Source organism: Mustela lutreola, chromosome 12 (genome assembly GCF_030435805.1).
Source record: "Mustela lutreola isolate mMusLut2 chromosome 12, mMusLut2.pri, whole genome shotgun sequence".
In the NCBI taxonomy this organism is placed as follows: domain Eukaryota; kingdom Metazoa; phylum Chordata; class Mammalia; order Carnivora; family Mustelidae; genus Mustela; species Mustela lutreola.
The window spans coordinates 50983237-51010571 of record NC_081301.1 but is presented as its reverse complement, the minus strand read 5'-3'; the positions used below and the strand labels follow the sequence as shown (position 1 = coordinate 51010571).

The 27335-nt window shown below is 38.3% G+C and overlaps 1 protein-coding gene across 1 annotated transcript in view; it reads left to right on the top strand.

Annotated features, from left to right (window-relative positions):
• Positions 1–27335, top strand: part of SH3GL2 (SH3 domain containing GRB2 like 2, endophilin A1) — a 219491-nt gene that overhangs the window by 149182 nt on the left and 42974 nt on the right. Inside the window, exon 2 of the mRNA XM_059141999.1 lies at positions 23428–23496. Coding sequence (XP_058997982.1) covers positions 23428–23496 — 69 coding nt within the window. The remainder of the gene's footprint in view (positions 1–23427; positions 23497–27335) is intronic.

Sequence of the window (27335 nt, the reverse complement as noted above, 5' to 3'; positions counted from 1 at the left end):
TACATGTCTTTTTGATAAGTAGAATTTTTTTTTGTTTCTATTACTTATTTACAGAAACTCCATATATTTTTTGATAAGTTAAATATCCTATTTGCAAAGTTATAATTGAGCCAAATAAACAAAATCATCATTGACAAGGTAGATATGAATTTGGAATTTATCCATAGAATGAAAGATGTTTTAATTTATTCTGCTTGGTTTTAAAGTGATAACTTTGGTGTCATCTTTTCTCACCAAGAAAATTAACTTTTTCTTTGATACATGACACAACAGAGATTCACCTGAAAATGAATTAATTGCATGATCTTCTGACTCTGTGGAGTGGAGAGAAGACAAGTCAAACATGAAATTTACTTCTTAGCATTTTTTTGATGTCTATAGGTATTTTTCACCTAAAATATAAGAAAATGTGAGATAAAGGATTTAACATCCAGTTTTCTAAGTTTTACTTTTAAAAAAGCCCCATAGCCTGAGGAATTAACTATGTGTAGCAATCCAAACTGGTAGTTCTAAATGTCTGAGCCATGATATCCATTTGTACCATGACCCCTTCATGGGAAAGCTACCAAAATGTGTTCAATGTATACAGTTAATGTTTGCTACAGTAGTTTTTATGTTGTCTTCAAGAAGAAACATTTTGATGAGATTGAATGGCAACGTGTTAGTCATCAAATAACCAAGGCAAATCAGAGGTGAAAAGTTTTATTGGAGGATCAGACTGGTAACCAAATAAGGTCTGTGTGTTAGGCTGCAGTGGTCACTTCTTTATGAGGCTTCTAGCACTTTCTTTCTTGCTCATTTGCTTGGGTTCTGCATCTCTATTCAGCCCCCGAGATTGGTGGCTTGGATTGACTTGTCTGGATTTTGTCCCCTAAATACAGACCCACCTGACTCCTTTTCTGACTTGAGAAATTCACAATGAAATGGCCTCATCCAGTAGCTTCCATGGAACTTGATTATTTCAGGGTTCTTTTAGGATTACAAAGTAATATACATTCATTAAGAAAAGCATAAACAAACAGAAGGAAAAAAATAATTTATAATTCCCTCACCAGAAATAGTTTTGATATTTTGAGGACTTAGTCTTCTCTTTTAGGTTTTCTATATGTATATATTTTAACAGGATCCTACGTTTTAAGCCTGACATATTTTCACTTTACAACATGTAATGAGTATCTTTTCCTTTATTTTGAGTAGCTGTGCATTCCTTAAATGAAGATACCAAATTTTACTTAACCCGTCTGTAGTCTGTTTTTTACATTCTTGGGAAAGTTTCTCTTAAATTTCCTACTCCTTTTTTAACTGGTGTAAGGGAAAAAGTGTATTTTCACATGTACTCACTTATATCCTTGTTCCTCAGTACACATTTGTAGTTTTGGGAAAATAAAGACCATGAAATAGGACAGTGATGTCAAAAGTAATGCCCAGTCATCTTAACTCTATGGTCCCAGATGATCTCTTAGCATGGAGATCTGAGGTAGAATTAGAGCCAGACACTCTCTACTTTGCCAGTCTGCATTAACAATAAAATGATTATAATAATATATAATAATCAAGTAATAATTAATATCATAACCAACACTTAAAGCATTCACTGAGTACTAGGCACTGTTCAAAATGCTTTCAGCCATTTTAGCTAATTTAATTTACATAACCACTCTGGAGGGCATGGACCCTCAAACACAATATAAAGCAAATTTCAAATTACTAAGCCATAATTCAGACTTAAGTGGGACAAAGACAAAGCAGATTTCAACCTATGTTAAAAATCTACAATAAGAAGATCAAAGGTCTCTTGAATAAAGACAGTGAACAGCAGTTCAAAAGTTAGCAGACCTTTTCTGCATTGATATATCTCTGATGCATTAATCATTGTTGTAATGAATATATCAACAGATGAAATCAGTACAGGCAGCAACCAAAAAGTACTGGAAAATATAAATACTTCATTGGTGGTTACTTTTATTTACTTATTTATGAAGATGTTATTTATGTATTTGACAGAGAGGGAGCATGAGCAAGAGAGTACAAGCAGGGGGAGCTGTAGCGGGAGAGGAAAAAACCAGCTCCCGGATGAGCAGGGAACCTGATATCGGTCTTGATCCCAGGACCGTGGGATCATGACCTGAACCAAAGGCAGACACTTAACTGACTGAGCCACTCAGGCACTCTCATTGGTAATAACTTTAAAATGCTCTGCTTAAGATGGGTCAGGTTTTCTGACCATTTTAAGAGGAGAATCAGTTATGAAGTGATAGTCTGCTGGGGTTTTTAGTGACACTCTTAATTCTAGCCAAATGTAACGTAGCCCAGGATAAACGTAGAACACTATAATCATAGCTAAGGATTCACTCCTCCTCTGCCCAGTTCCATATCCTCTTGGAAGTACAATCTGTAGACTGTTATTTATTGAGGAATCAGAGGGTATTGAGAAAGTGAAAGAGCTGCCCAAGATGACATAAAACCAGTAAGTGGGACGTTTAGACCCCAGGAAGTATGGCTTTTCAGATTTCCTATGTTTATCTAAGTTAACCTCAGAGCTGATCATAGTGATTATGAAAATCTTCTATTGAGTGAACTTTCTTAGTCTCTACTCTTGAACAGTTGGCATTTTCAACTTCTAGCTTCTCATAGGTATGTAGCTCTTATCTTCTTGCTGGACAAGATCTTCTTGAATACAGTTAGTATCCATTATTCAGGAGAAAACAGTTTCTCCATGCCATCACGAACATTCATTTCCTTTTGGAAATATTCATTTTGTTTTCTATTTGGAATTTAAATCTGTGGCTTTTGAATGTGCAGCAAAATGTTGGTTTACAAAAATTCCTTCTGTTCTCAAATGGTTCATAGGATTTAGACAATTAGGCGTTAACTCCTTTCCCTGTCCTATGGGACCGCTACTGTCACTTTTTATTGTCTTTTAAATTGGCCATTTTCTTTTGTGTAATTTATGTCCATATGCAATTATAACAACTAGGCTTCCAGGAGGAACTAGTAGATGTAGCTGAGAGATGCATACCCAGGGCATGGTAAACACAATTAACAGGTTCTTTGAGTTAGCTCATTATCTCAACCTTACTAATGCCCATACTCTCTTTCTCTCACAGATGTCTTTTACCAAAATTACCAGGGCCTGATTGGTATATTTGCTTTTATTGTAAAAGATAAATAGCATTCAGCAATAAAAGCTCGTTTTGAACACTCAGGAGACCATTTAAAAATGTAATGTTTACTGAGAGCCAAAGCAAGTTTATTGCAGTGGTATAAATAAATGGTCTTTGTGGGTTTCATTTGTGTTATTTCTGTACCAAAGTGTTTATAATGTATCTTCAAATTCTCACCTTATATATTTCTTCTTTTCTTTTGTAGCACCAATAATCAGCGTTTAGGAAGCCTTACAGCATTTCTTCTGACTGCACCTATTATTTTTACAAACCTTGAAATCTTATATTTCCAATAAAAAATATGAATAGGGGCACCTGGCTGGCTCAGTGAGTTAAGCATCCAACTCTTGGTTTCAGCTCAGGTCATGATCTCAGGGTTCTGGGATCAAGCCCTGTGTCAGGCTCCATGTGCTGGGTATGGAGCCTGCTTGATATTCTCTCTCCTGCCTCTCTCCCTGCTCATGCACACACATGCACACTCTCTTTCTCTTTCCCTAAATAAATACATAAAATATTTATTTAAAAAATATGAATGAATAAATTTTTGGTTGTCTTACATAATTGGCCTCACATGGTTTTACCTTCAGTGTCACCCACATGGCTCATGTTTACAAGCTGTTAATAATAATTTAGTAAATCCTTTCTGAAAACTAACAAATGATTCTACATATCTTTCATAACTCAACTTAAATTCAGATGGCTCAGTGACAAATCTAGTTGAGAAATGTCTCAACAGTCTTTTGAGATGAAAGAGCTCTTGACTTCTCATAAACATTCAAACCATGTTCTTGAGAGATTTTCTCTAACTTCAATAAAAAGTCACCTTTCAGGTAAAATCATTTAACAACTGAGATCTGTATTTTCCCAGCATGACTTTGCTGTGGTAACTCTTCCACATTCTTCCTTGATTTGCCTGAGAATTCCCAATACCTATGAAGACCATTTCCAGGTATTTTTTGGGGGGGGGTGGGGGGGTCTTTCTCTCTCCACAATCAAAATGTACATGTCTTTTCTTGATTTTTCTTCCAGCACTCTGGCTCCCATTGTTTTGGATGAGAAGTAAGCTGTTAATCTTACGGTGGTTCCATTGAACAAGTTGTTTTTCTCTTATTGATTTGAGTAACTTACCTTTGGCTTTCAACATTTTGAGGAGTCTGAATACAGTTCTCTTTGCATTTACCCTACTTTCAGTTCATTGAGCTTAGTAGAAGGGTAGATTAATGTTTTTCATCAGATCCAGGAAGTTTCTGTTCCTGTCTCTCTCTTTTCTTGATATTTTCATTATGAGTATGTTGTACACTTAATCTTGTTCCACCTTTCTGAGACTGTCTTTATTTATTTATTTTTGTTCATTCTTTTTTCCTTCTGTCCTGTGGATTGGATAGTCTCTGTTCATCTGTTATACCATGTCTGCGAATTGCTTCTTCTGCTACTTCAAATCTACTACATAGCCACTCTTAGGAATTCTTCATTTCAATTATTGCTTTTTAAATTTAAACTCCAGAATGTCCATTTGGTTCTTTTCCATAATTTCTATCTTTTTATTGATATTCTCTATTTGATGAGACATTGCCACCATAGCTTCCTTCACTTTGTAAGTATGGTTTCCTTTAATTTTTCAAATATATTTATAAAGGCTGCTTTCAAGTCTCTATAATTCCAACTTCTGGGCCCCTGTAAGCTTTTGTTGCCTGTTTTTTTCCCCCTTTGTGAATGGATCATACATTTCTGTTCCTCTGTTTTTGTTTTTGCATGTCTGGTAATTTTTTGTTGAAAATTGCATTTTAGGTAATATAATATCTCTAAATACTGACTCCCCCTCCTCCCTTTGGAGAAAGCTGTGTGAAGTTCCTTGTTTGGTTACTTGTTTATCTATTTAGTGATTTGGTTGAACTAATTCTGTGAAGTGTATTTTCTCCACATTATGTATGTGACTTACCTGCTCAGAGTTGTTCCCCCCATTTTCATCTTTAGCCTGTCTTTATAGGGGTTTTCCTTGGGTTGACATACAACAATCTATCTATCTATCTATTTAGTTAGTTATTTTAAGTAGGGTTCATGCACAGTGTGGGTCTTGAACTCCTGCCCCAAGATCAAGAATTGCATGCTGAGCCAACCAGGCGTCCCTACATACATCATTTTTTGATCAAAGTTTGTGTTTAATCTGTGTTCACCATTTGAGTGTGTGTATGACTTGTACACTGCTCTCACAGTTCAGGGAATTCAATTTCCTCCTGCTTTAAGTCTGGTAGTTCAGAGGACTTCCCCCCAGTCTCTCCTGAATGGGTGCCGAGCTGGAAAAGACCATGAAGGATGAATGTACTTCTATGACGTTGGACTTCCTGACTTCCTTCTAGGTTAGAGTGATTTATTGTTGGCTTTAGCCCCTTCAGTCAGTAAGACTTCCTCATTCACTGGTATAACCTGAGGAATTTTTTTTAATGTCTACTCTATATTCCACTATGGTTACTCTTGCAGGGGTGCAGCCTAGGATGTGTTCTTGACCTTCTGGCCCCTCAGAAGTGTGTGTAATCTCAAGAGCACTCTACTTGGATGTCTCTTAGGCACTCTTTATGGAATTTATGGATGGTTCATTTTATTCTACTAATATTATGATGCTACTAGCCCCCATGTAATTAACTGTTTGCCATCAGAATCTCCATTGTTTTTGACAGTGTCCTTAGGCATGAATAAGTTCAGACTCTTTAGACAGTGTGGTAGAGCCCTCTGCCATTAGGGCCTGCCTCTTCTCCAGAGCAGGACATCTGTGGGGCAGAGGCAGTAGCCTGCTTCCCCCAGAGGGGCAGCCTTCTCTACAAGCAGGCTCTGGGTGGCCCCTGGTCTTCTAGCTTGCTTTACTCAGTGTGCAATCTCTATATTCTAGAATGAGCTAGAGTTGTGGTAATTGGGGCCCCATTATTCTCAATTTGTTATTACCATTAGTTGTGGTAATTGGGGCCCCATTATTCTCTTAAAGCAGAACCCTGCCTTACAAATGTGAGCTGAGGTGGGGAGGGGAGATGTTACTGTCTTAGCAGCCCCTGCCCAGCTCTGTGTTTCTGCAATGGGGCAGGTTGGGGGTTGAGGGTGAAGGAATGAGAGGGACTGGCAGCCAGCCCCCTGTCACCTGAAACTGTTTTCCTAGATTAGCTGCTAGGAAGAGAAGGAATCCCATGTTCTTGACCATATCCACCTAGAGTAGAGCTCTCATCACATGCTCTCTCTTAAAAATTTTCAAGGCTGGGCTCCATGTTAAATGACATTTAGTTCATCTGATGACTAATCCTTCACTGTAGTTGAATATGCTCATTATCTTATGCCTTCTTATGTCTTTATGTTCCTTGTTAGTACTGGAATGCCCCTTCATAAATAAATGTCTGCAAATGAGTAAGTGGATGAGTGAATGGATGGATACCATAATTTTCAAGTGATATGTTTATATTTACCCAAAGGGAGTGATACATGTAATGGGGATTTCAGTACTTTGGGACTTTGCAGGCTGTGGAAGTAGGTTTAGACTCTCTTGACCCAGGCCAGTAACAGCCAGCCAGATCTTTTAAAAATAAAAGGGGTATGAGGAACCATAACATAACATGTGTAAGAAAAGAGAAACCCATAATAGAGCCAAACTCACAAGAAAAATAAATTGGGCATGATGTACATTTTTTAGAAAAAGAAGATCAGTTAGTGTGAAAGGAGAGGTAGCTTCTCTAGTAATCAGGAATATGATAATTAAAACAATGACATGATATAAATTAATAACCATCAGACTTAACACAAATTAAAAAATCTGTCAAACAATATTGAGGAAGATGTGGAAAAATGGGAATTTTGCTACACTGCAGGTGGGGCTGTAAATTGATACAGCTGCTTTGGAAAGTAACCAAAGTTGAAGATTAACATACTCACATACTATATGACACAGTAATTTCACTTCGAGGTATTTATCTTAAAGAAAACTCTTGCTGGTGTAGCAGGAGGTACTCACAGAGGGAGGCTTATTGCTGCATTGTTTGTAATATTGGGTTGTTGTAAAACAACCCAAATACATATCTCTAAGGATATGTATCCAGTTTCTATCTAGGCATGTTTGTCATACCTATTTGAGTGGAATTAATTCATTATAAAAATAAAAGAGAGGTGCCTGGATTTAACTAGTAGAGAAGATGTACCATAGTAATTAAATTGCAAGATACTTTCTTTCCATTTCTTTTTCCTTTCTTTTTTGTACTTCACAATATAACTTTCTCCTCAAGCAGTCATGTGGTAATCTAAGACCTTCTGCTTTGCTAAAGATATTCTCCTAAGCTTTAAATCACAGGCTGATACATACTCTAAGTTAAGAAATATTATGTAAGAATAGATCATAATTCACTCAAGAGCAACAGGGTTTGTAGGAAACTATAAAATAATTCATTGAAACATTTCTTCTGGGTTTCAGAAAATTAAGTCCTGATGTGGGTTTTCATGTGCTGTGTAGGGAGGGGAACAAACACCCAAACAAAAGAACAGCAACAATCAAAAATCTATGTTTTTTTCTCTAAGCCTACTTAGAGAACAGGATGTTTTCATTAGCAAATTTGGGACTTGATGCATGCAGGACTCCTTCCAGAGAGAAGCCGTATGTTCTCTTGTGCACGCCGGACTTGTCACAGTCACGATTCTGTGGTCCTGGGAATGAAAGCAAAATGTTGTAGAGCTGTAACAGCAGGAATCAGACCTCTTCCTAAAGCAGCATCCTTTGTGATGCCAAGCTCTCATGTGACTGAGTGACTTTGTGGAAAGTATATCAGGGATGATGCTATAAAATCATAAATCCTCTCATGTTTTGCCTCTGTTGCTCTAAGGATGAAGGCCTTCATTTAGTCCCAAAGGGTCTGCAGGGTGTGGATCCCCCTGGCACCTCTAGCTTCATCTTGGATGATTTCACCTTCCCTCTCCAACCTTTATTCATGTTGCCCTCTTGGAAGAGCTAACCTTATCGCGATATTTCTCAGGGCCTTTGCACATCCCCTCACTGTGTCTTCAGTGCTTGACACATAAAAGACATCCAGTAGGGGCGCCTTGGTGGCTCAGTGGGTTAAAGCCTCTGCCTTCAGCTCAGGTCATGATCCCAGGGTCCTGGGGTCGAGCCCCACATCAGGCTCTCTGCTCTGTGGGGAGCCTGCTTCCTCCTCTCTCTCTGCCTGCCTCTCTGCCTACTATCTCTGTCTGTCAAATAAATAAATAAAAATTAAAAAAAAAGACATCCAATAAATATTTTTCAAATGAATAAATGACAGATATTAGAAAGTAGCCAAATTCTCTTATGCCAGCCATGGTGGAAAGCAAGCACATAAAAGGCTGCCTTTGTCTGATTTCTATTGGTTTTTTTTTTTCCTTGCCTTTATCATTTGTCTTTATTATTATTATTATTATGTTCAGTAAGCCACTATATAATGCATCATTAGTTTCAGATATAGAGTACAGGGATTCATTAATTGCATATAACACCCAGTGTCCTTCTTAAAGCCCATCACCCTGTCTTAAGTGGGTGTTAGGTAGGCCAGCTCTTGCTTTTACTCTGCTTTCTCTAACTTCTTTTTATTAGATTTTTATCAAGAGTCGTGCCAACATAAAAACAAACAACAACAAAAAACCCTGTTTAAGATGCTACTGTTAGAGCTACCGCTGATGACCCTGTTTTCTGTATCTACCTTTGCCTTCAAGCTTTGTCTTCTTCCCCCAGGGGGAAGAAGACAAGGCAATGACAAGGCAGTGACAAGGCAATTATTCACGGGAATATCAGCAAATAGAATAGAATAGAAAAAGGAAGTTAAAGGAAAAAAAAATAAGTAGACCTGATGAGTGTAGAGGCTGGTGCACAAATTTTCCACTACCTTCTCTGCTCCTACATTGCAGACCAGCTCTGTGCCAGGCATGCATTAGGCATTGTGAAATAGAGATGAAGAAGACTGAAATCACGCCTTCTAGAACTCTGAAGAGTTGGAGAAGCATTCAACTAGATGGCAATGGTACAAAATGCAGTCTAACCAGTGCTGGCGAGAGTGAGGTCCAGGGATTGTGGGATCCCTGAAGGGTTTGGACATCTTTACATGGGAGAGTACAGTTGGCTTTATAATTGAAGGGCAGGAAAACTGAATTGATTTAAAAAAAACTCTTGTAACCAAGAAAATTTTAGTGAGCATTTTTAGCCATATAAAGTTATTGAAAACAAGTTTGATGTTTTAAAATATTTTTGCACATTAAAGTGTCCTCTGGTGCTGCAGCCTTCTATTGATTACAGCCAACCCAAGTGGACTCTTTCCTGGTGATCAGGTTCTACTGGGTCCGGGAATTGGGACCTGGGTTTCAGTCCTGTCTCTGGTACTGACTGGCTGTCTGACCCTAGCATTTCTCTTCATCTTGACCCCACATCCTCAGGGTTCCCATCCCTGCTGTTCCCTGTTTTCTAGCACACATAAGGAACTATAAGATGGTGTATTCCGTTCGGCCCTCCAGGTTTCCTCCAGAGTGATTCTCTTCTGAGGGGTGACCAGACCTCCTCTTCCCTCCAGTCCTCATCCAAAGTCATAGTTGGGATTCCTCATTTTGCAATAAAAAGCAAACTATACTCTATAGGCTTCTGAATTTGTTCATTTTCCTTTCATTTTCTCCTAGTTACATTCTTTTTTTTTTTTTTTTTTTTTTTTTTGTATTCTTTTTTTTTTTTAAGATTTTATTTATTTATCAGAGAGAGAGCAAGCACAGGCAGACAGAATGGCAGGCAGAGGTAGAGGAAGAAGCAGGCTCCCTGCCGAGCAAGGAGCCTGATGTGGGACTCGATCCAAGGACGCTGGGATCATGACCTGAGCTGAAGAAGCTGCTTAACCAACTGAGCCACCCAGGCGTCCCTCCTAGTTACATTCTTAATAACTCTGTGAACCGATATAGCACAGAACTTTGGTAAAATCAGTTTATTTGCCAAGAAGAGGTCACTTCTGAAAAATGTGTTCTCAGTATAGCATTACATTCGGAAATGTAAATTATAAATTCATCTTTAGTAACAAGCATCCACGGTATACCTTTCTACTCTTAAAGAGCCTCCTCTAGAATAATACCATATATGGAACTGGCCTTCAAACCCTTAACTGGCCTGTATTTTGGAATGTGTTCATGTTTCTTCTTTCTACCACAAGTTCATCCTAGGTGGAAGACTTCTGGAAACCTCTGCCTTGCTGTCACCATTTCCATGAAATTCCATCAGATGTCACCTTGGGGCTCTTAGGGAAGTACTCTCAGTGGTGCTTGTAGCTCATTGACATGGATCCTTTGCATTGGTGAAGTGGACAAAGCCCTTAGTCAATTACTGTGATCTCCATGACTGCCCTGTGAGGTAGCTTTCTGCCTCTGTACAGTGGGATGGTATTCACCGGTAAAAAGGAATGAACTACTGACACCTGCTGCAGCATGGGAGAACCTTGCAAATACGGTGCTAAGTGAAAGAAGCCAGACACAAGACTGCAGAATTAGATGATTTCATTTTGGTAAAATGTCCAAAATAGATAAATCTACAGAGGCAGAAATTTGAGTAATGCTTATCAAGAGATGGGACATGGAATGAAATTGGCGGAGGAGCCCAGGGAGTGATGCTAATGGGTACAAGGTTTCTTTTTTGGTATAATCAAACTGTTAAAAATTAGATTATAGTGATCATACAACTCTACAAATAAATTTAAAAATTACTTAGTTGTACACTGTAAATGAGCAAACTATGTAGCATATAAATGACATTGCAATAAAGTTAAAATTTTTAACTCATTCTTTTTTTCCCTGCCTCCCAGATTGTAAGGACAAGAGACTTCAAAAAAGACACTGGGCTCCCTTGTTAGTATCCATTTGGCTCCACCTTCCCCCCAGGTACCCAGCCTCCTCTTGATAGTCCGTCTCTTCTAAATATCCCTCTGTCCCTTCCTCTTATGTCCAACATGAACAAATAAGAGAACAGCTTCTGAGAGTCCCTGAACTCACCACCTGCTACTCACCAGGAGGGCCTGCCATCAGCACACTACTAAGCTTCAGCAGAATTAAAAATAGAATATTCTAGCCTGTGGCCTTTCCATTTTACTTTTTGGCATACTTTTATTAGAGCTCAGCAAGCAGTCATCTCATTTAAGAGCAAGTCTCCCATGTGACTGAAAAGCACTGGGCTGAAACTTGAAAGAAAAGGAAACCATTAGTGTTAGTTTGGAATGCCTAAATAGTGTCCCCAAATTAATGCACAACTTTGAGCAACTGTAAACCTGTAGAAAAGTCAAGTGTTTTCCTGTTGCTTATCAAGTGCTATATATATAAATATAAATACATACATATATGTATATATATAGCATACATATATGTAATTATACAAGAGTATGAAATATGACTATCGGTATATAGTGGGTTGAGGCAGTAGGAAATGGGGCAGTCAAGTCAGCAGCTTCTTTCCACACCTTGAAAGCATATTGGGAAAAAGGAATCAAATTAACTCTTAGGTGGTGGTGGGGGTGCAGTGACATTACTCTGAAGAGATGTTCCAGCTGTTGTTGCTGCCTTTCCTGTTAGGTGTACCTGCAAGAACAGAGAACCCAGGACATTCAAATACTAGAGATTGTGGGTAAAAAGGCAGAGCAGGGATGTGTGTGATGGGAGAGCCTCCCCCACGGCTCTTCTGACTTGAGCATGGAGCCTGTGTTCTGTGAGTCTCCAGAGAGCTGGCAGCAGAACAGGCAGCAGGCCTTGCAGTTGGGGGTAGAAGCAGATGCGTGCAGCCATCAGTGCACAGCCTTCATGGATGGGGCTGGGCTGATTAGTATTGAGGAAGTTCTGTCCAGCATCATAAATGAAATCTCTATCTATATATCTGTCCTGTCACTTAGGTGCTTTTTCAACGTGACGTGTCAGACAGAGATCAATCTTTCTGTCTCGTGTGCTTCTTCTTTGTTGCCAGTTTAATTCCTCTGTTAGTAGGCCAGTGATTTTCCATGTAAAATAGTGGGTCTGGTATCTCTTCATTGAACCACTTCTGAGACCATCTCTGGAGTCTCTTTGTAACTTTCCCCTATTGTTATTTAAGGTTAAGCTTATGATTTGTTATTGCTGTCATGAACATGTTGCTAACTGCCTTTGGTTTAGGAAGGGGAGAGCATTTTCCTCAGAATAGAGCTTGGCTGCCACATTTGATGACATGAAATGCTATATGGAGAGCTGATTATATCGATGTGTGAAATACTTGTAGGAAATCTCTCCCAGGTCATCAGATCCCCCTTGGCTTGCAGGTTGCCCCGATGTTTTCTCTCTGCAAAGCTGAGGTACGTCCCTGGGATGTGGGGACAGTGTGAAGTAGGTCCCTGGGATGTGTCCGGACACAGTGATGAAAATGGAACTTCTTTGGAGCTGCTGGCTCTGCCCAGCAGCTGGGACTCAGCAACTGTCAGCTACTCTGCTTTGCATGAGCATTTCCTGTGCCTCCAAATGATATTTCTATAGGCATAAAGTAAGATGGAAGGAATACTAGACACAAAATTAAGAGGATGTAGTTCCTGTTGTCTGATCCCTGGTATCCTTTGGATCACATGTGTTTTGCCTTTGAGCCCATTGCACAAACCCAAATCACATCACTAGCAGTTCGCATGGTTGCAGAGCTATCAGACTCTGAGAGTCTAATGGTTCTTGGAATGATTGTTCTAACCGCCACCCCACTCCCCGCTTCCATCCTCCTGGTTTGCTTACACTCATTTAAGAAACTAATTCCTTGGTTTCTTTGATCTTTCCCCTTCCAGATTATCCAGTTTCTGACTTTTTTTTTTTTTTTCATGGTCCTTTTTGTTGGTTTCTCCTCCTGCTAGCCCTTAATTATTGGTGTTACTCAGGGTTTCCTTCTTGACTTGTAACTGCTTCCTGGTGTGTGTTCTACCTGAATAATCTCATCTACTGGTTTGCTGGCTTTATAAATCAAATATAAAGTGCTGATTCTGCATATCTCTGTCTTGTCCTGACCTCTCCCTATAGGCTCAAACTCATATATCCAGTTACCTGCTGGACATATTTTAGTTGGACTTCAAACCCAGTGAATCTGTACCCGAGTTCTGTTCATTTGTGTTCATCCATCTGTTTGCTGAGAGTCTGAGACCTAGGAGTCATCGTAGAGTTCTGTGCTTCTCTCTTATATCAAATTAGTCACAAAGTCTTGCTTTCTTTATACCCTAAATATTTACTGAGTCCATCCTTACTCCCAGAGTTCTTGGTTCAAGCCCTCATCTTCCACCTGGATGATTATAGGATTGTAGTAGTATTCTGACTGGTGTCTTTGTCTCTAATCACCTTTGTTTCCAAATCAGTCTTCACTTTGTAATCCAGTGATTTCAAAATTAAATTAGCTGTCATTCCTCAGCTTAAAAGCTGCTAATGGCTTTCCATCAATGCTGAGCTAAGGTCTTATGGTAAATCACTTTGGAAAATATTTTTTTAAAAGATTTTATTTATTCATTTATTTGTCAGAGAGAGAGAGAGAGAGAAAGAGAACACAGCAGGGCAGCTGCAGGCAGAAATAGAGGAAGAAGCAGGCTCCCAGCAGAACAAGGAGCCCGACGTGAGACTTGATCCCAGGACCCTGGGATCATGACCTGAGCTGAAGGCAGATGCTTAACCGACTGAGCCACCCAGGCATCACCACTTTGGAAAATATTTTGGCAGTTTCTTAAGCAGTTAAATATATGTTTACCACTAGACCCGGTGCAGTGATTCCACTCCATGGTTTCTACTCAAAAGAAATGAAAAAAAAATCTCCACAGAGATATGTGTGAAAATATTAATAGCAGCACTATTCATAATAACCCCAAACTGGAAGCAATTCAAATGTTCACAACAGGGGAATGGATAAAGGAATTGTGGTAAAACCAAGCAGTGGAATACTACTCAGCTGTAAAAAGGAACTGAACTACTGATACAGGGAACAACTCAAATAGATGTGCTAAGTGAAAGAAGCCAGATATTTAAAACTACCTATAGTATGATTCCATTTATATGACATTTATAAAAAAGGTAAAGTTACAGAGATGAAAAAGAGATCAGTGGTTGCCTAAAGGTGGCTGTGAGGATTGACTGAAAATGGGCACATGCGGTTATAGGACTATTTAAAACGGGATTGTAGTGGTGCTTGAACAGCTACATAAATTCACCAACACTCAAAACAAAACTAAGGTCTTTGGTGTGGCCTAGGAGCCCCACTACGACTCGATCTCTTCTTTGTCCTACTGCTTCAGTTCTTGCCATTTCCTGCTTTATATTCTGTTATTTCATGACACTGGAATATTTGTGCTTTCCTGAAAATGCTGTGTTTATGTTTGTTGGCTTTTTGTCACGTGGTCACTTCTACAGGAGAAAGTTTCTGCCTGTTTTCCATGTCTACTCTTCCATCTCACACCCATTTGAGAATCAGCTCAGGGATCAGCTGTCAGAAGTTTTCCTCCGTCTTGTCTTCTTAGCCAGCTAAGGCCAAACTGACCATCCTAGAGTCTGATGGTAGTCTGTCTGTCTTTTCTTTTCTTGTTTTTTTTTTTAAAGATTAATTTATTTGAGAGAGAGAGATCACAAGCAGGGGGAGGGACAGAGGAACTCTCAAGCAGACTCCCTATTGAGCACAGAGCCCAACACAGGGCTCAAGTCTGCCACCCATGAGATCACAACCTCAGCCGAAACCAAGAGTAAGATGTTCAACTGATTGAGCCATCCAGGTGCCCTGGTATTCTACTTAAAACACACACACACACACACACACACACACACACACAAACCCATTATATTGAAGTGATTTGTTTTATATATCCATATATCCCACCAAACTCTAAGTTTTCAGAGAGCATATGCCATGTCTTATTTGCGTAGGAAAGCTCCAGTGCTAGCAAAAATCACTGGTACATAGTAGGCATTCAAATTGAGTTCTGTTGCACTCATTTCATTTGATGAATTAATGTAAAGATGATTTGTTTTTATTTTTGCTTTTGTCAGAATGAGATTTGCATTGAAGTAACCCTGATTGGGGTTGGATATGGATGGATACCATAGCATTTTCTTTTCAAACACTTTGCGTGGTATTTTCTGTTTTCTTCCGTTTCCTGATTTATTTTCCACATTTGGTGTACTATAAGTAGCACTCTAGCTGGTAGAAATTGTGTCTTTTAGTGTTCTCCAGAGAAAAAGAGCCAATGAGATATATAGACAGAATTTCTTCTTTCTCAGGGTAACCTCTGCTTTGGTCTAAAGAGCTTCAGTTGATTGGATGAGGTTCACCTACCTTATCAAGGATAGTCTCCTTTACTTAAAGTTAACTGATTGTGGGTGTTAACCACATCTGTAGAATAAACTCACAGCAATACCTAGATTGTTTGATTGAAAAACTGCACACTGTAGGTTAGTGAAATTGACAATAAAATTAACCATCACAGAGAAGACATCAAATTTTTAATTGTAAGGGGTCTTAGAACCCTCCTGGTTATCTGAGCACAGCTTGTGCCTGCCCCATTTTGTGAATGAGGAAACAGGCTCAGCGAGTTTGTAGTTTCATTTCGCAAAACAGAAAATGACTTTTCAGCAATTTCTCTTAACAAGTGGAAGCCTAGAGCTACTCCATCTTACCTTATCAACTGAGTCATCAGACATTAGGCTCTATGTCATTCCTTAACCAGGACTGAAACCTCAAATAAATTACTGATACCTTTTATTTCTCTTTGTGAGTTCTCTTTTTCTCTCCAGAGAATTTATGGCTAAGCTTTAAGTAGAATTTTTAAAATACCACATGACATAATTCTGGCCCCAAGTCTATTTTTAGCACACACTGTCCTTTTTTATTTTGTTCAATTTCAGTGACTTATTGCAGTGGACTGTGAAAATGCATACATTTTTTTTTTCTATTGTCAGAGATGTGAAACTTTATGGAAGTATTCTTTTCCTCTGACGAGCCTCCCTCCTAAATGATCTTTAATCTGATAAGATGTTGGTTGATTTGAGAAGTTGAAAAATAGAGAAATGCTGGTTGTCTTTTATTCTGTGCATTTTTCATACTTTTTAAAAATTTTCTAGAAGATAAAAATAGGACCATTTGCAAATGAAACTATGGGTGATAATATAAACTGTCTTTCTGGGGAGGGACTGAAGTTCTGAGTGATACTTCAATAATCAGCTATATCAACTCCCTTCGAGTTGGGTACATAAGTAATCAGCTACTTAGTCTATGGGAAATTCTCACTTTGGGGAAATGGGTCTTAGAAAGTTATTCCTTTTAACTCCATTGAATCACTCCAGAAATAGTTACAGTATGGTACAAATCAGTTACTGCTTTTTCTATATAGGATTTGACCAGAAACAAGATAGGGAGAGATTGGAAGCTGGGAAAATGGTGAAGTGCTTAGCCCGCCCAAGCACATTTTAAAGTTTTTAGCTCCAGATATTTAAAGAAAATTAATTTTCATATTATTAAATTCTTGGGGGAAAGGGGAATCACAAGTTTTTATATCATAGAAAAGGAATCTCTCCACTTTTCCACTCTTCAATATACAAATTCTGCTTGAGAGTAAGAAGTAGAATTAGCCCAATTTAGGGAGATAAAAAATGCCTTTAATCATTCTCTAAGAAAACGGAAGTTTCTGATTGGGAAAAAATAAATATATATATATATTTTTGAAATCCACTTTCAAAACATCATGGCATTTAAGCATTCCAACTTAATGACAGCTGAGAAAAACTGGTGTGAAACTTATATTCCATGAAATGAATCCACCCTGTCTTTCAAACCTGGGAATACCACCATCTGGAAAAACAAGATCTACTTGTATTTAGCCAAATACCAAGAAAACATTGCTGTAATTTTGACTCCCCTGTTTCCTTCTGAATGTTTGATATGTCATCAAGCTATTAGAATTTTTAATTTTTGGTACCTTTTTAATAAATAATTATTAAAGAACTTCCATGGAGAATTAGAATATGGGCTTCTTTTATTTATTATCATAAATGATGCCTTTCGTCAAGTACTGGGAAAACAGAACTGTGTTTCACAGAGGTAGTTATCATAACTTCTTTTTAAAGAACTTGTGCATTAAGTAATGTTGTTCTTTAATACATTTAAATTACTTAGCATTTTTGGGGGCCAAATATAAGAAACCAATTTAAAATTCTGACTTTCATGTGTATAAGACCACTTGTTAGGATATAAGAAACCCTTATTTTAATAATGATTTTTAATAGTTTATAATGTGCTCTTTATATGTACATTCCAATTTAATTCTTTAAAAAATCCAGTGTTCGAGGGGCGCCTGGGTGGCTCAGTGGGTTAAGCCGCTGCCTTCGGCTCAGGTCATGATCTCAGGGTCCTGGGATCGAGTCCCGCATCGGGCTCTCTGCTCAGCAGGGAGCCTGCTTCTCTCTCTCTCTCTGCCTGCCTTTCCGACTACTTGTGATTTCTCTCTGTCAAATAAATAAATAAAATCTTAAAAAAAAAAAATCCAGTGTTCGATGTTACTGTTTTTCATTTCTTAAGTGAAGAAATTGAGGCACTAAGAAGTTACACATCTTCTTTTTTATATAGTTGTTGGGTGTCATTGTCAGGGCCAAATTCATTTCTTTTGACTCTAAATCCAGTTTATTCTAAAATCTTAATTCATGTGGCTCTCATTGACAAGTAAGGCAATGAGACTTGAGACTTGAGTCAGTGAGAATGTGGCTCTCATTGACTTACTTGTCAATGAGATTTCATGTTACGTATATTAAATCTTGTGTGCTGTTCCATAGTGCAGATAGGCAGGATAGTGTATGAATACCATTCTTCTTTCTACTTTGAACAAACTAGGTATGATCAACTTATGGAATGTTAAAGTAATTCTGTTTTAATACGAGTAAACACAGTGCAGCACTTCATGAATTATTTTTTGATTTTTTTTAAAAAACACTTGGGAAACGCATTATATTTACTTTCTCTCATGTGTAGGGTTGTGTGTGTGTACATACACACATACATATGTATGTACATATACATATGTATGTACACATACATATGTATGTACATATACATACGATACACACATACATATAAACAAACATAAACATGTTTGTATGATATGTATGTAAACTAAAATACATATATACTTAGAGTCAGGATTAATGAGAAGAATATATATTATTAATACTAATTATAATTGTCCTAAAAGGAATTTGGTGGGTAAATGTTGGATGGTTATAATGAAAGAGAAATTTCTTTAACCTTAGCTATAAATAAAATATACATCATAGCTCATTGAATTTTCTAAATTTTTGCCTGTTACTGATAGGGCAAAAAGTATTACACTTTAGAGGAAAAATTAAACTCTGGGAAAGGAGATACAAAACAAGTGCTAACCCATAGTTAAGGGTCTTCCTTTAATTTATGTATGATTTTTGGCCTTAGAATAATTCACTGAAATCAGTTTTTTGACTGATAATTGAATGTCTACTTTGTTAGGTACTACAGCCTTAGACATTTTTAAACAAAGACGTATGAGATATGATTCCTGCCTTTAGCATCTTAAAATTCGGAGAAGCAAAGATCTCAGCAATTTTATTCATGAAGTGGCTAGCTCCAGGTAATCCAACAGATCATGCACTAAGAATTCAAATGAAATCTAATAACTTCCAGCTGGGGGGATCAGTCAGGATGATCTAGAAGGTGAGGTCTGGGTAAGCATGTTAGATAATCAATAGGAGTGAAAAAATAGAAAAAGGAAAGAGGTCCAAGTATAAGACAGTGGGAATAAACACCAGCACAATTTGGTGGATCGTAAAGAAACCTAACTTTGTATGATGTATAATAAGACATAGAGCTAAACAAAAAACAGAGAAGTAGGAGGTAAACCACTTTGCATGAATGAATTTCATAGCAAGTCTACTCAGTTTCACTGATTTGATTTTCAAGGAGACCTCTGTAAAGGTAGTCGGAAACATGGTAGTTTGGTCTCCACTGTTCAGTAAGTGAAATGCAATGCAGGGAAAAATCAGAGCTGGAACTAGAGGAGGTAGTGTCTTTTTCCCAGAGATGCCAGTTAATGCGGGGGAGGATGAGTCATTTTTGGAAAGCAGTGCAGCATTCTCTGGGCTGTGAACAGTGGTCATTTATTTAAGCTGTCTTTTGTTACTGGTTCCTTTTGACGTTTTTCTTATTTGGTGTATGGAGAAAAACAGCATGAGACAATGCTACTACAGACTCAGAATTAAGACTTTTAATTTAAAACGTGATTTGATTCTTATTTTTTTTTCTTTTTTGGAAAGTTGTTCCTTTTGAAAGACGTTCCTACAGTGAGGTGATCAGTCTTATTTGCCCCACTTTGTGTTCTCTCTCATCAACCTAACATTAATATTTACAAAAGGACATTGTAGCTCAGTTCCACAAATCTTAACCAAGTACCTGTTGTGAAGAATACAATGAAGAGTAAGATAGAAGAAGGAGTAATTGTTGGTTTGATTGGAATACAGAGTATATGTAGAGTATAATAGTAGATACAATTAGAAGCAAAAGCTCTCACTATTGTGTTAAGTGTGTACAACCAGTACAGTTAAGAGTGTACAATCAGAGTTGTTTTTTGAGATTTTGGATTTTTTGTTTCAGTTTGGGTGGTACAGGGAGAATATTGGCTTATTTTTACTGTTTCATGTAATTCAAATACCTTTTGCTGATGTTCATGTAAATAGGTGATCAATTAAAAATATATAGATGACCATTTTCTCATATGGCAAGCATATTAGCCAAAGTATATTAAACAGCATCTGAAAATATTCAATACTATGAAATCTTGGTTTTAGGAACTATCTCGTTGGAAAATAGTAGGGCAAAACTATTCTTAAATAATTGGTATTAAGTAAGGAAAACAAAACTCATTTTTGGCCAGATAGAGTCAGGGAGCCTATATTCTTCACCTTGACCCTTATTCAAAAAAAGATAGAATTTTTAGTAATGACATTTAAAGATCAGGAGGGAAAAATATTTGCTGTACTCCTAAGGAATGAGTCAGTGTTATGTAGCCCACTGTTTAATTCAATGTCTTGATATATTTAGATCTTTTATGACCTGAAAAAGTAATAGCCCCAAGAACAATGTAGATGTCATTTTGAATATTGTTTTTTCCCAAGAATCTAATTAGATAAGAAATTTTTATATCAACCAACCAATAAGATCAGTCCAGTATCTGACTGTTAGCCTCATTAATATGTTTGGTGAACTGTTTCTCTCAGAGCAGCTCAAAGGTCAAGTCTTGTAGAAAAGAGAAAGAGCCTATTATCTCTCAAACTTTCTCTTTTGTTTAACCTCCCCCCCCAATCCACCCACCCACACTAAATAACTTAAACCAAATATGTAAAGCCAGTAGACTAATATATTGACCTTTGTGTGAGTTATAGGCTACTTCTGAATTACTAATGGCCATTGTGATTCCATTTGGTATTCTGATATAGTGAGCCAGCTATTGTGATGTTATCCTGTTTTTAAGTGCAAAAGGGGGGAAATTAAAATCATTCCCAGTTGAATAATTTGGGATTGAAAGTGTGGTACAGGCTTTGTGCTTTTGATGAGGACCACATTTTATTCCCCAGAAATGATAAAAATGTAGTTAACGCAAGGTTACCAGGATTCTCTAATATTACTATAAATGGAAACATTACTCATCTATTTTTGGTGATAATTTTTTGAATAAAAATTAAATGTCTCCTTCATAGATCATAGGAGGGTCTATTTTTTTCTACCAAAATGGGATGTTGGGAAATAGTGGGTTCCCTGACATTGGAGACAGTCAGGTAGAACTGAGAGACAATTGATTGGAAGTTGTGTAGTAAATATTTCTTGATTTTGTAAGACTCACTACGTTAGAATTTCCCAGTCCAAATTTAAATGAAAACAATGTATTTCAAGAATGATATGACACAAAAGAGGCTGAAATATGAGCTGGAACTGTCATCAGCTGAGCAAAATTAAAAGCATTGAATCTGTAAAAATCACATAAAAATTTGCTTGGTGATAGCAGAAGTTGATATTAATAACCTATAAGACTCCTTCTGTTTCTGGTTTTCTATAACTTAATCCCAAATATGCAGGTCAAATCATTGGCACTTGGATCCCACTAGGAGATTCTAAATTGAATTCTAGGGCCTTCCTTACCCTCATTTCTGGTTTGATAAAAATCTTTAAGAAATAGACAAAAAAGCTGACTTCTGTTCCATATTATAGTCAGGCTTTACAGTAGGTGCTACTGATGCCAGGCAAATCCTGAATCTGTACAGACTGCTGAAATAGTTGATAACTAGCATCATTCAGGACACAGGTTAAGTGAGAGGGCTGATGTGAAGGATGAAGGGTTAAGGCAGAGACTCTAAGGGAACTTCAGACAGAGAAGGCCAGCACCACGGACAGCTCCCCCCGCCCCCGCACCCAGCCTAGAGCTCCAGAGAAGCCTAGGGTTTAGCTTGGAAAAACTGCATCCAGGTCTTCGTTCTGCCTCATCCTAACTTGTCATCTTAAATGTCACTAACTTGGACAGGCAGTTTAACTTTTGCAACCCTCAGTTTTCACATCTGCAACTTGGGAATAATAAGTGCTCTACATAGTTCTTGTGATACAGATATTAAATGATAAATTGCAAGTAAAAACGTGTCAGCTATACAAATGAAAGATGTTAATACTGTTTTTATTAGTGTTACACTTTTAATAATTGACCTTTATGTACCCAAGGTTTTATTATATTAATGAAAATTGCTAGATTCTTCTCAAGATTTGACACAACAGTTGAAAAAAGAGAAATGATAGGGAAACCGGGATACTATAAGCAGGTATATACTCTATTGGTAAGAGAAAGGAAGTAGGATTTACTGCTTATCTCATGGGTTCAAGCATGGGTTCTTATACTATACTATTTAGTTTTCATAACTACTCTGTGCACCTGGCAAAGAGTAGAGGAGTCTATCTCTGCTGTGGTCTTTCATCACAGCACATTTCCTCTGTTACCGCTGCTGGGGTGAAATGGGTGGCATCTGGTGTATAGGGCCAAAGTGATGATAGAATTCATACTCTCAGCTTTTCCAGTAGTGGTCTCCTTTGAAGTTTTTCCTGATGGCAGAAAGCAGGAGTGGAGAGAGTGAGGAAGGGTAAGGAATACATGAAAGCCCCCAATAAGAGAATATTAGAGCTCCCTTTGCCAGGAGACAGAGCCATGTCCCCAAGGCCTCCTTTAGAAGGAGACGGAATAAACTTACTGGGATGACCCATGTTGTTACTGAGATTGCTGCAGCTCTGGACTTGGTGGGAGCCTTCCCTGCAGAATCCTTCAATCCAGTGGTTATTGAAGGAAATGAAAAATCATACTTCAATATGTGTGTGATAACTTTATCTAATACTATGACATCTTAGTGAAAAGTATCTAACTACCTTTATAATTAGTGTATTTTTAAGAGAAGATCTCATTTAATATTCCTGCCTTTGATGAAACCAAGGTATTTTTCTTGTGATCAATTCATACATTTTTATTAGATCTATTTTAAATCTTTATTTCAGAATAGAATAGGACATTTAACTTTTTAATGAACATAAATTCTACATGTGGAAAATGATCATTTGCATATGTGAATTGATGAATATAAAATGGATCATAATGGGGATTGATTAGGTAGCAAAGAAATACCCTCAACTTCTTTCCATATGGTTTATTTCATGTTTATAAGGATATGGACAGCTACAGGATGCTTTGTAAGATTGCTAATCAAGTCCTTTTATCTGAGGATCAGCTGGGCCAATTTTTTTCTTACTAACTGGATGGATGCTTGTGATTATCTGTTCAATAGCCGATTGAGAAATAGATTGAAGAATTAGCAATTTCATACCTTCAGATCCCTCATCAGAGGGAAATAATAATTGTATGATGCTGTTGTCCTTCAGAACTTTCAAAAGGAAACTATTAGTGATTAGGTAGTTATATAATGATGCACATAATAAAGACCATTGGGGTTGAAAACAGAAGAAATAAGTTCAAACTCTTGCTTCAACACCTACTGAGTGCTTGGTCTTTGGCAAGTTGTCTAAACCTGAGACACAGTTTCCTCCCATGAAAATGGAACTGCCCACCTGTGTCAGAAAATGGTTGTGAGATTATATTAGATGATGTTTCTGAAACGGCTTAAAACTTCTAACCAAATTTTAAAAAGAAACTTTATTATTCCCCTTTTTGTTTGTTTTCTTTAGAAAGTGAGTGAGAAGGTCGGAGGAGCTGAAGGAACCAAGCTAGATGATGACTTCAAAGAAATGGAGCGGGTAAGTTTTCACCACTCAGAGCTCCATTTGATGTGTAGTTGTCTAACCTACTGAGAGGGGAAGGGGAAACTGCTCTCCTCTGGGACCTGAAAATGCATTTTGTTATTTTAAAAGATACTCTCCTTTTAGTGTCTATTTTTAAAGAGAAGATGCAAAGTATCCAGTCTTCCCTTTGCACTACCCTGAGAACAAAGCCTCTGCAAAGGAGATATATCGTAACATAATTTCCTGGTGGATTTTATCATTACTTTCCCAAACAGGGATAACATGAAGTTGTGTTTGAATCGGGGGTGAGGTGGGAAGGAAATCAGGGAAGGCAGGGGATAGTGTGCCAAGTGTCTGGGGAGAGTCTTAATCATTGCCTGGCTTGGGGAATGATTGGGCAATGTTCAGATGTTTGTGTGAAGATCCAAACAAAGAGAATTCCTAAGTACTTTGTGCCTTGTCTTTTTCAGTTTTTTTCCCCCACTTTGGAGTTCATTGATGAATTCAACAAATTCTTGTTTTGTGCCTCCTATAAGCCAAGAATGTAGGATACAGTAGTGAACTGATAAACAACATTCCTGACTGCTTCAAGTTCATAGTCTAGAGGGGAAGGCAACTTTGGGCAAATGCTGACCAGTGTGGCTAGTGTAACAATATGGTGCTGGAGAAGCTTGAAACAGAGGAAGCACACTCACACAGGGTGGTTATCGAAAGCCTTCCTGCTATTCCAATCATGATGTGGAGCGTAAGAGTTACTAGAGACTCAAATGTTTCTGGTAGAAGAAACAGCAAGAAAGAACAGGTCACATTTGAGTTCCTGGGGTGGGGGGAGTCACCAAGGGACGAGGGTCTTGTGAAATGAGGCTGTGTAGTTTTTACCTAATTGGTCATCCGGGCTAAGTTCTTTTTTTTTTTTTTTTTTAAGATTTTATTTATTTATTTGACAGACAGAGATCACAAGTAGGCAGACAGGCAGGCAGAGAGAGAGAGAGGAAGGGAAGCAGGCTCCCTGCCGAGCAGAGAGCCCGATGCGGGGCTCAATTCCAGGACCCTGGGATCATGACCTGAGCTGAAGGCAGAGGCTTAACCCACTGAGCCACCCAGGCACCACCATCTGGGCTAAGTTCTTGACTTGGACCTTCCTGAGAGCATAGGTACCCATGAAAGAGGAGATTTAATATAAGAGTCCAGCCAAAAGTCTGGGAAGCCAGCTTCTTACACCTAATGCCTGACAGCTGTTTGCCCCAGTGGAGTTACTGAAGTCTGCATTGCTCCTTATTTCTTATCTCTGGACAGTTCTAAGTACCACCTGATCTTTAGCCTCTGCTGTTCATAGTTCTGGAAATGGTATTTTACCCATCCATCTTCTGCAGCATCTGAGATCAGACACTGACTCACTTGCCTAGAGTGACTTGCTTCCTCCGCTCCCTGTAATATTTGAATTCCTCACCCCTCATAAGGAGCAGCTTGTGGGTCTGCTAGTTTGCACCAACCTCTGTCTCCACCCATTATTTCTTGATCCCCTTAGCCTTTGAATCCTCCCTTTTCCCTAAGGAAGGAATTTATAGCATGCCTCCCCACTGCCATGTTGTTAATGACAGATTAGTCAGGCATTTAGGAATTTAGAACAAGAAGTCAGAATTTGAGTTCAGCTTTCAACATCTGCCAGGACTACAGATAATAGGTAGGTAGCTCACTGACTAGGTGAAGAGAGTTTTTCCATTTTTTTAAAAGATTTTATTTATTTATTTGACAGAGAAAGACACAGTGAGAGGAAACACAAACAGGGGGAATGGGAGAGTGAGAAGTAGGCTTCCCACTAAGCAGGGAGCCCAATGCAGGTTCAATCCCAGGACCCTGGGATCCTGCCCTGAACCGAAGGCAGACACTTAACGACTGAGCCACCCAGATGCCCCAAATTTTCCATTTTTTAGAGGAAACTAAAAAGAAGAGAAAGTTAAGAGAATAGAGTAGAATTTATCACTGAACAACTAATTAAACCTTTGAATCCATGACAGTCTTGCAAACTAATTGAAGGAGGATCTTTTAAATGTTTTACTTCAGGTTAAGATCCAGAAGTATTCCTCTGGTTCTGATGGTAAGATTTATTTCTCCTGTTTCCTAGAAAATAATTGACTTCTGGAGTTTTTGTTTCAAAAAATAAATTCTTGGAATTAAAAAAAAAGTGAAACTTCTGCTGATTAAGGAACACACCTACAGTTTTGTATTTGGGTTTATACATAGTAAATTGAGAGATCTACATTTCAGAACAGTATGGATATTCTTTTATTTCATTTCAGTATACACATCTTTTTTGTCTTACTTGTGCCTCTGTGCAAATTTTACAGTCCCTACCCATGCTGAATCTACATTAAAGGTTAAGATTTTTGTAGTAATTGGAAAGGCTGTGTCTTGATTTGGAATCCAAAATCTTTTCTGTCCTGTTAATTTGTTGGTTACTCACAAAAACATTTTATCTCAGTGTTCCCAAGCCGACAAAAGAATCACCTATCCACAGTCGGTTTTCTGATCATCAAGCATTTGGTGTAGAGAGACCTTTTTGTTCAGTTGTGTTCTTAGAGGTGCAATTAGGCAACAAAATGAAGTAAATTAGAGGTTTGCATCAAGCAGCACTCCTGGGAGAAAGAATTGGGTATTCCTAGAGGTTGTTTCTCTAATCAGCCACCCCAGTGCCTCTCCTGCAGAGATGCAGTAAAATCCCACATGTGTCTTTTAGCCCTCACAGCTCCCAGAGCTGACTGGGTAGAATCCTGCAGCTCTGTTGTCTCTGCAGGAGCCCTGCCTCTAGCCATTTCTTTCCTCCTCTTAAGTGCTTTGCATAGAATTTTTTGTTAGTTTTAAATGGTATCTGTTGCTTACAAGATTTGTTAAGTACAGACTAAATTTCTTACTGTGGTGTAGATATTGTGTAAGGTTTATCGAGAAACTACAGATTTTTTTGTCAGGAGGAAGTTCTAGAATTTGAGGGATCCCTAACTCCTCAAATTTCCATCTGTTGCTGCAGTTCTGTATGTGTGTGTGGCCATGTGCATGTGTGTGTGTGATTGTATTCATTCACATGGGATATCTGTAAATGTGTCCTCCATGTGCAAATTGTTATGCTGGGTAGCAGGAATATGAAGATAAGTCACAGGGCCTGCTTTCAAGGGGTTTCCAATTTTGATGGAAGAAATGGGCACATAAATCATGTGGTTTACAGGACATGGTGCTTGGTGCCCTGTGGAGGATTTCCATGAAAGATAGGTTGATTTCATGGAAGAAAGACAGGTGGAAGCTTTCTAGGGAAGAAGATGTCTGAGCTAAACCCTGCAATATTCTTTTCCCTCTGCGTGTGTGGGTAATACAGAATTCCAAATCATGGGGTATAGTACCTCTTTTTGCAGCCTAAAAAGTGTCCTGGGAAATCCCTTTTTTTGAAGCCAGAAGAGGTCCTAGGGTTGGAAATGTGGCTAGGTACCATTTCAGCGAGAATAGATTTCTTCTGAAGGGTAACCTCAAGTTTTAAGATATGCGTGCAAAAGAAGACATCCAGATGGCCAACAGACACATGAAAAAGTGCTCCATATCACTCAGCATCAGGGAAATAAAAATCAAAACCACAATGAGATATCACCTCACACCAGTCAGGATGGCTAAAATCAACAAGACAGGAAATGACAGATGCTGGAGAGGATGTGGAGAAAGGGGAACCCTCCTACACTGTTGGTGGGAATGCAAGCTGGTGCAGCCACTCTGGAAAACAGCATTGAGGTTCCTCAAAATGTTGAAAATAGAACTGCCCTATGACCCAGCAATTGCACTATTGGGTATTTACCCTAAAGATACAAACGTAG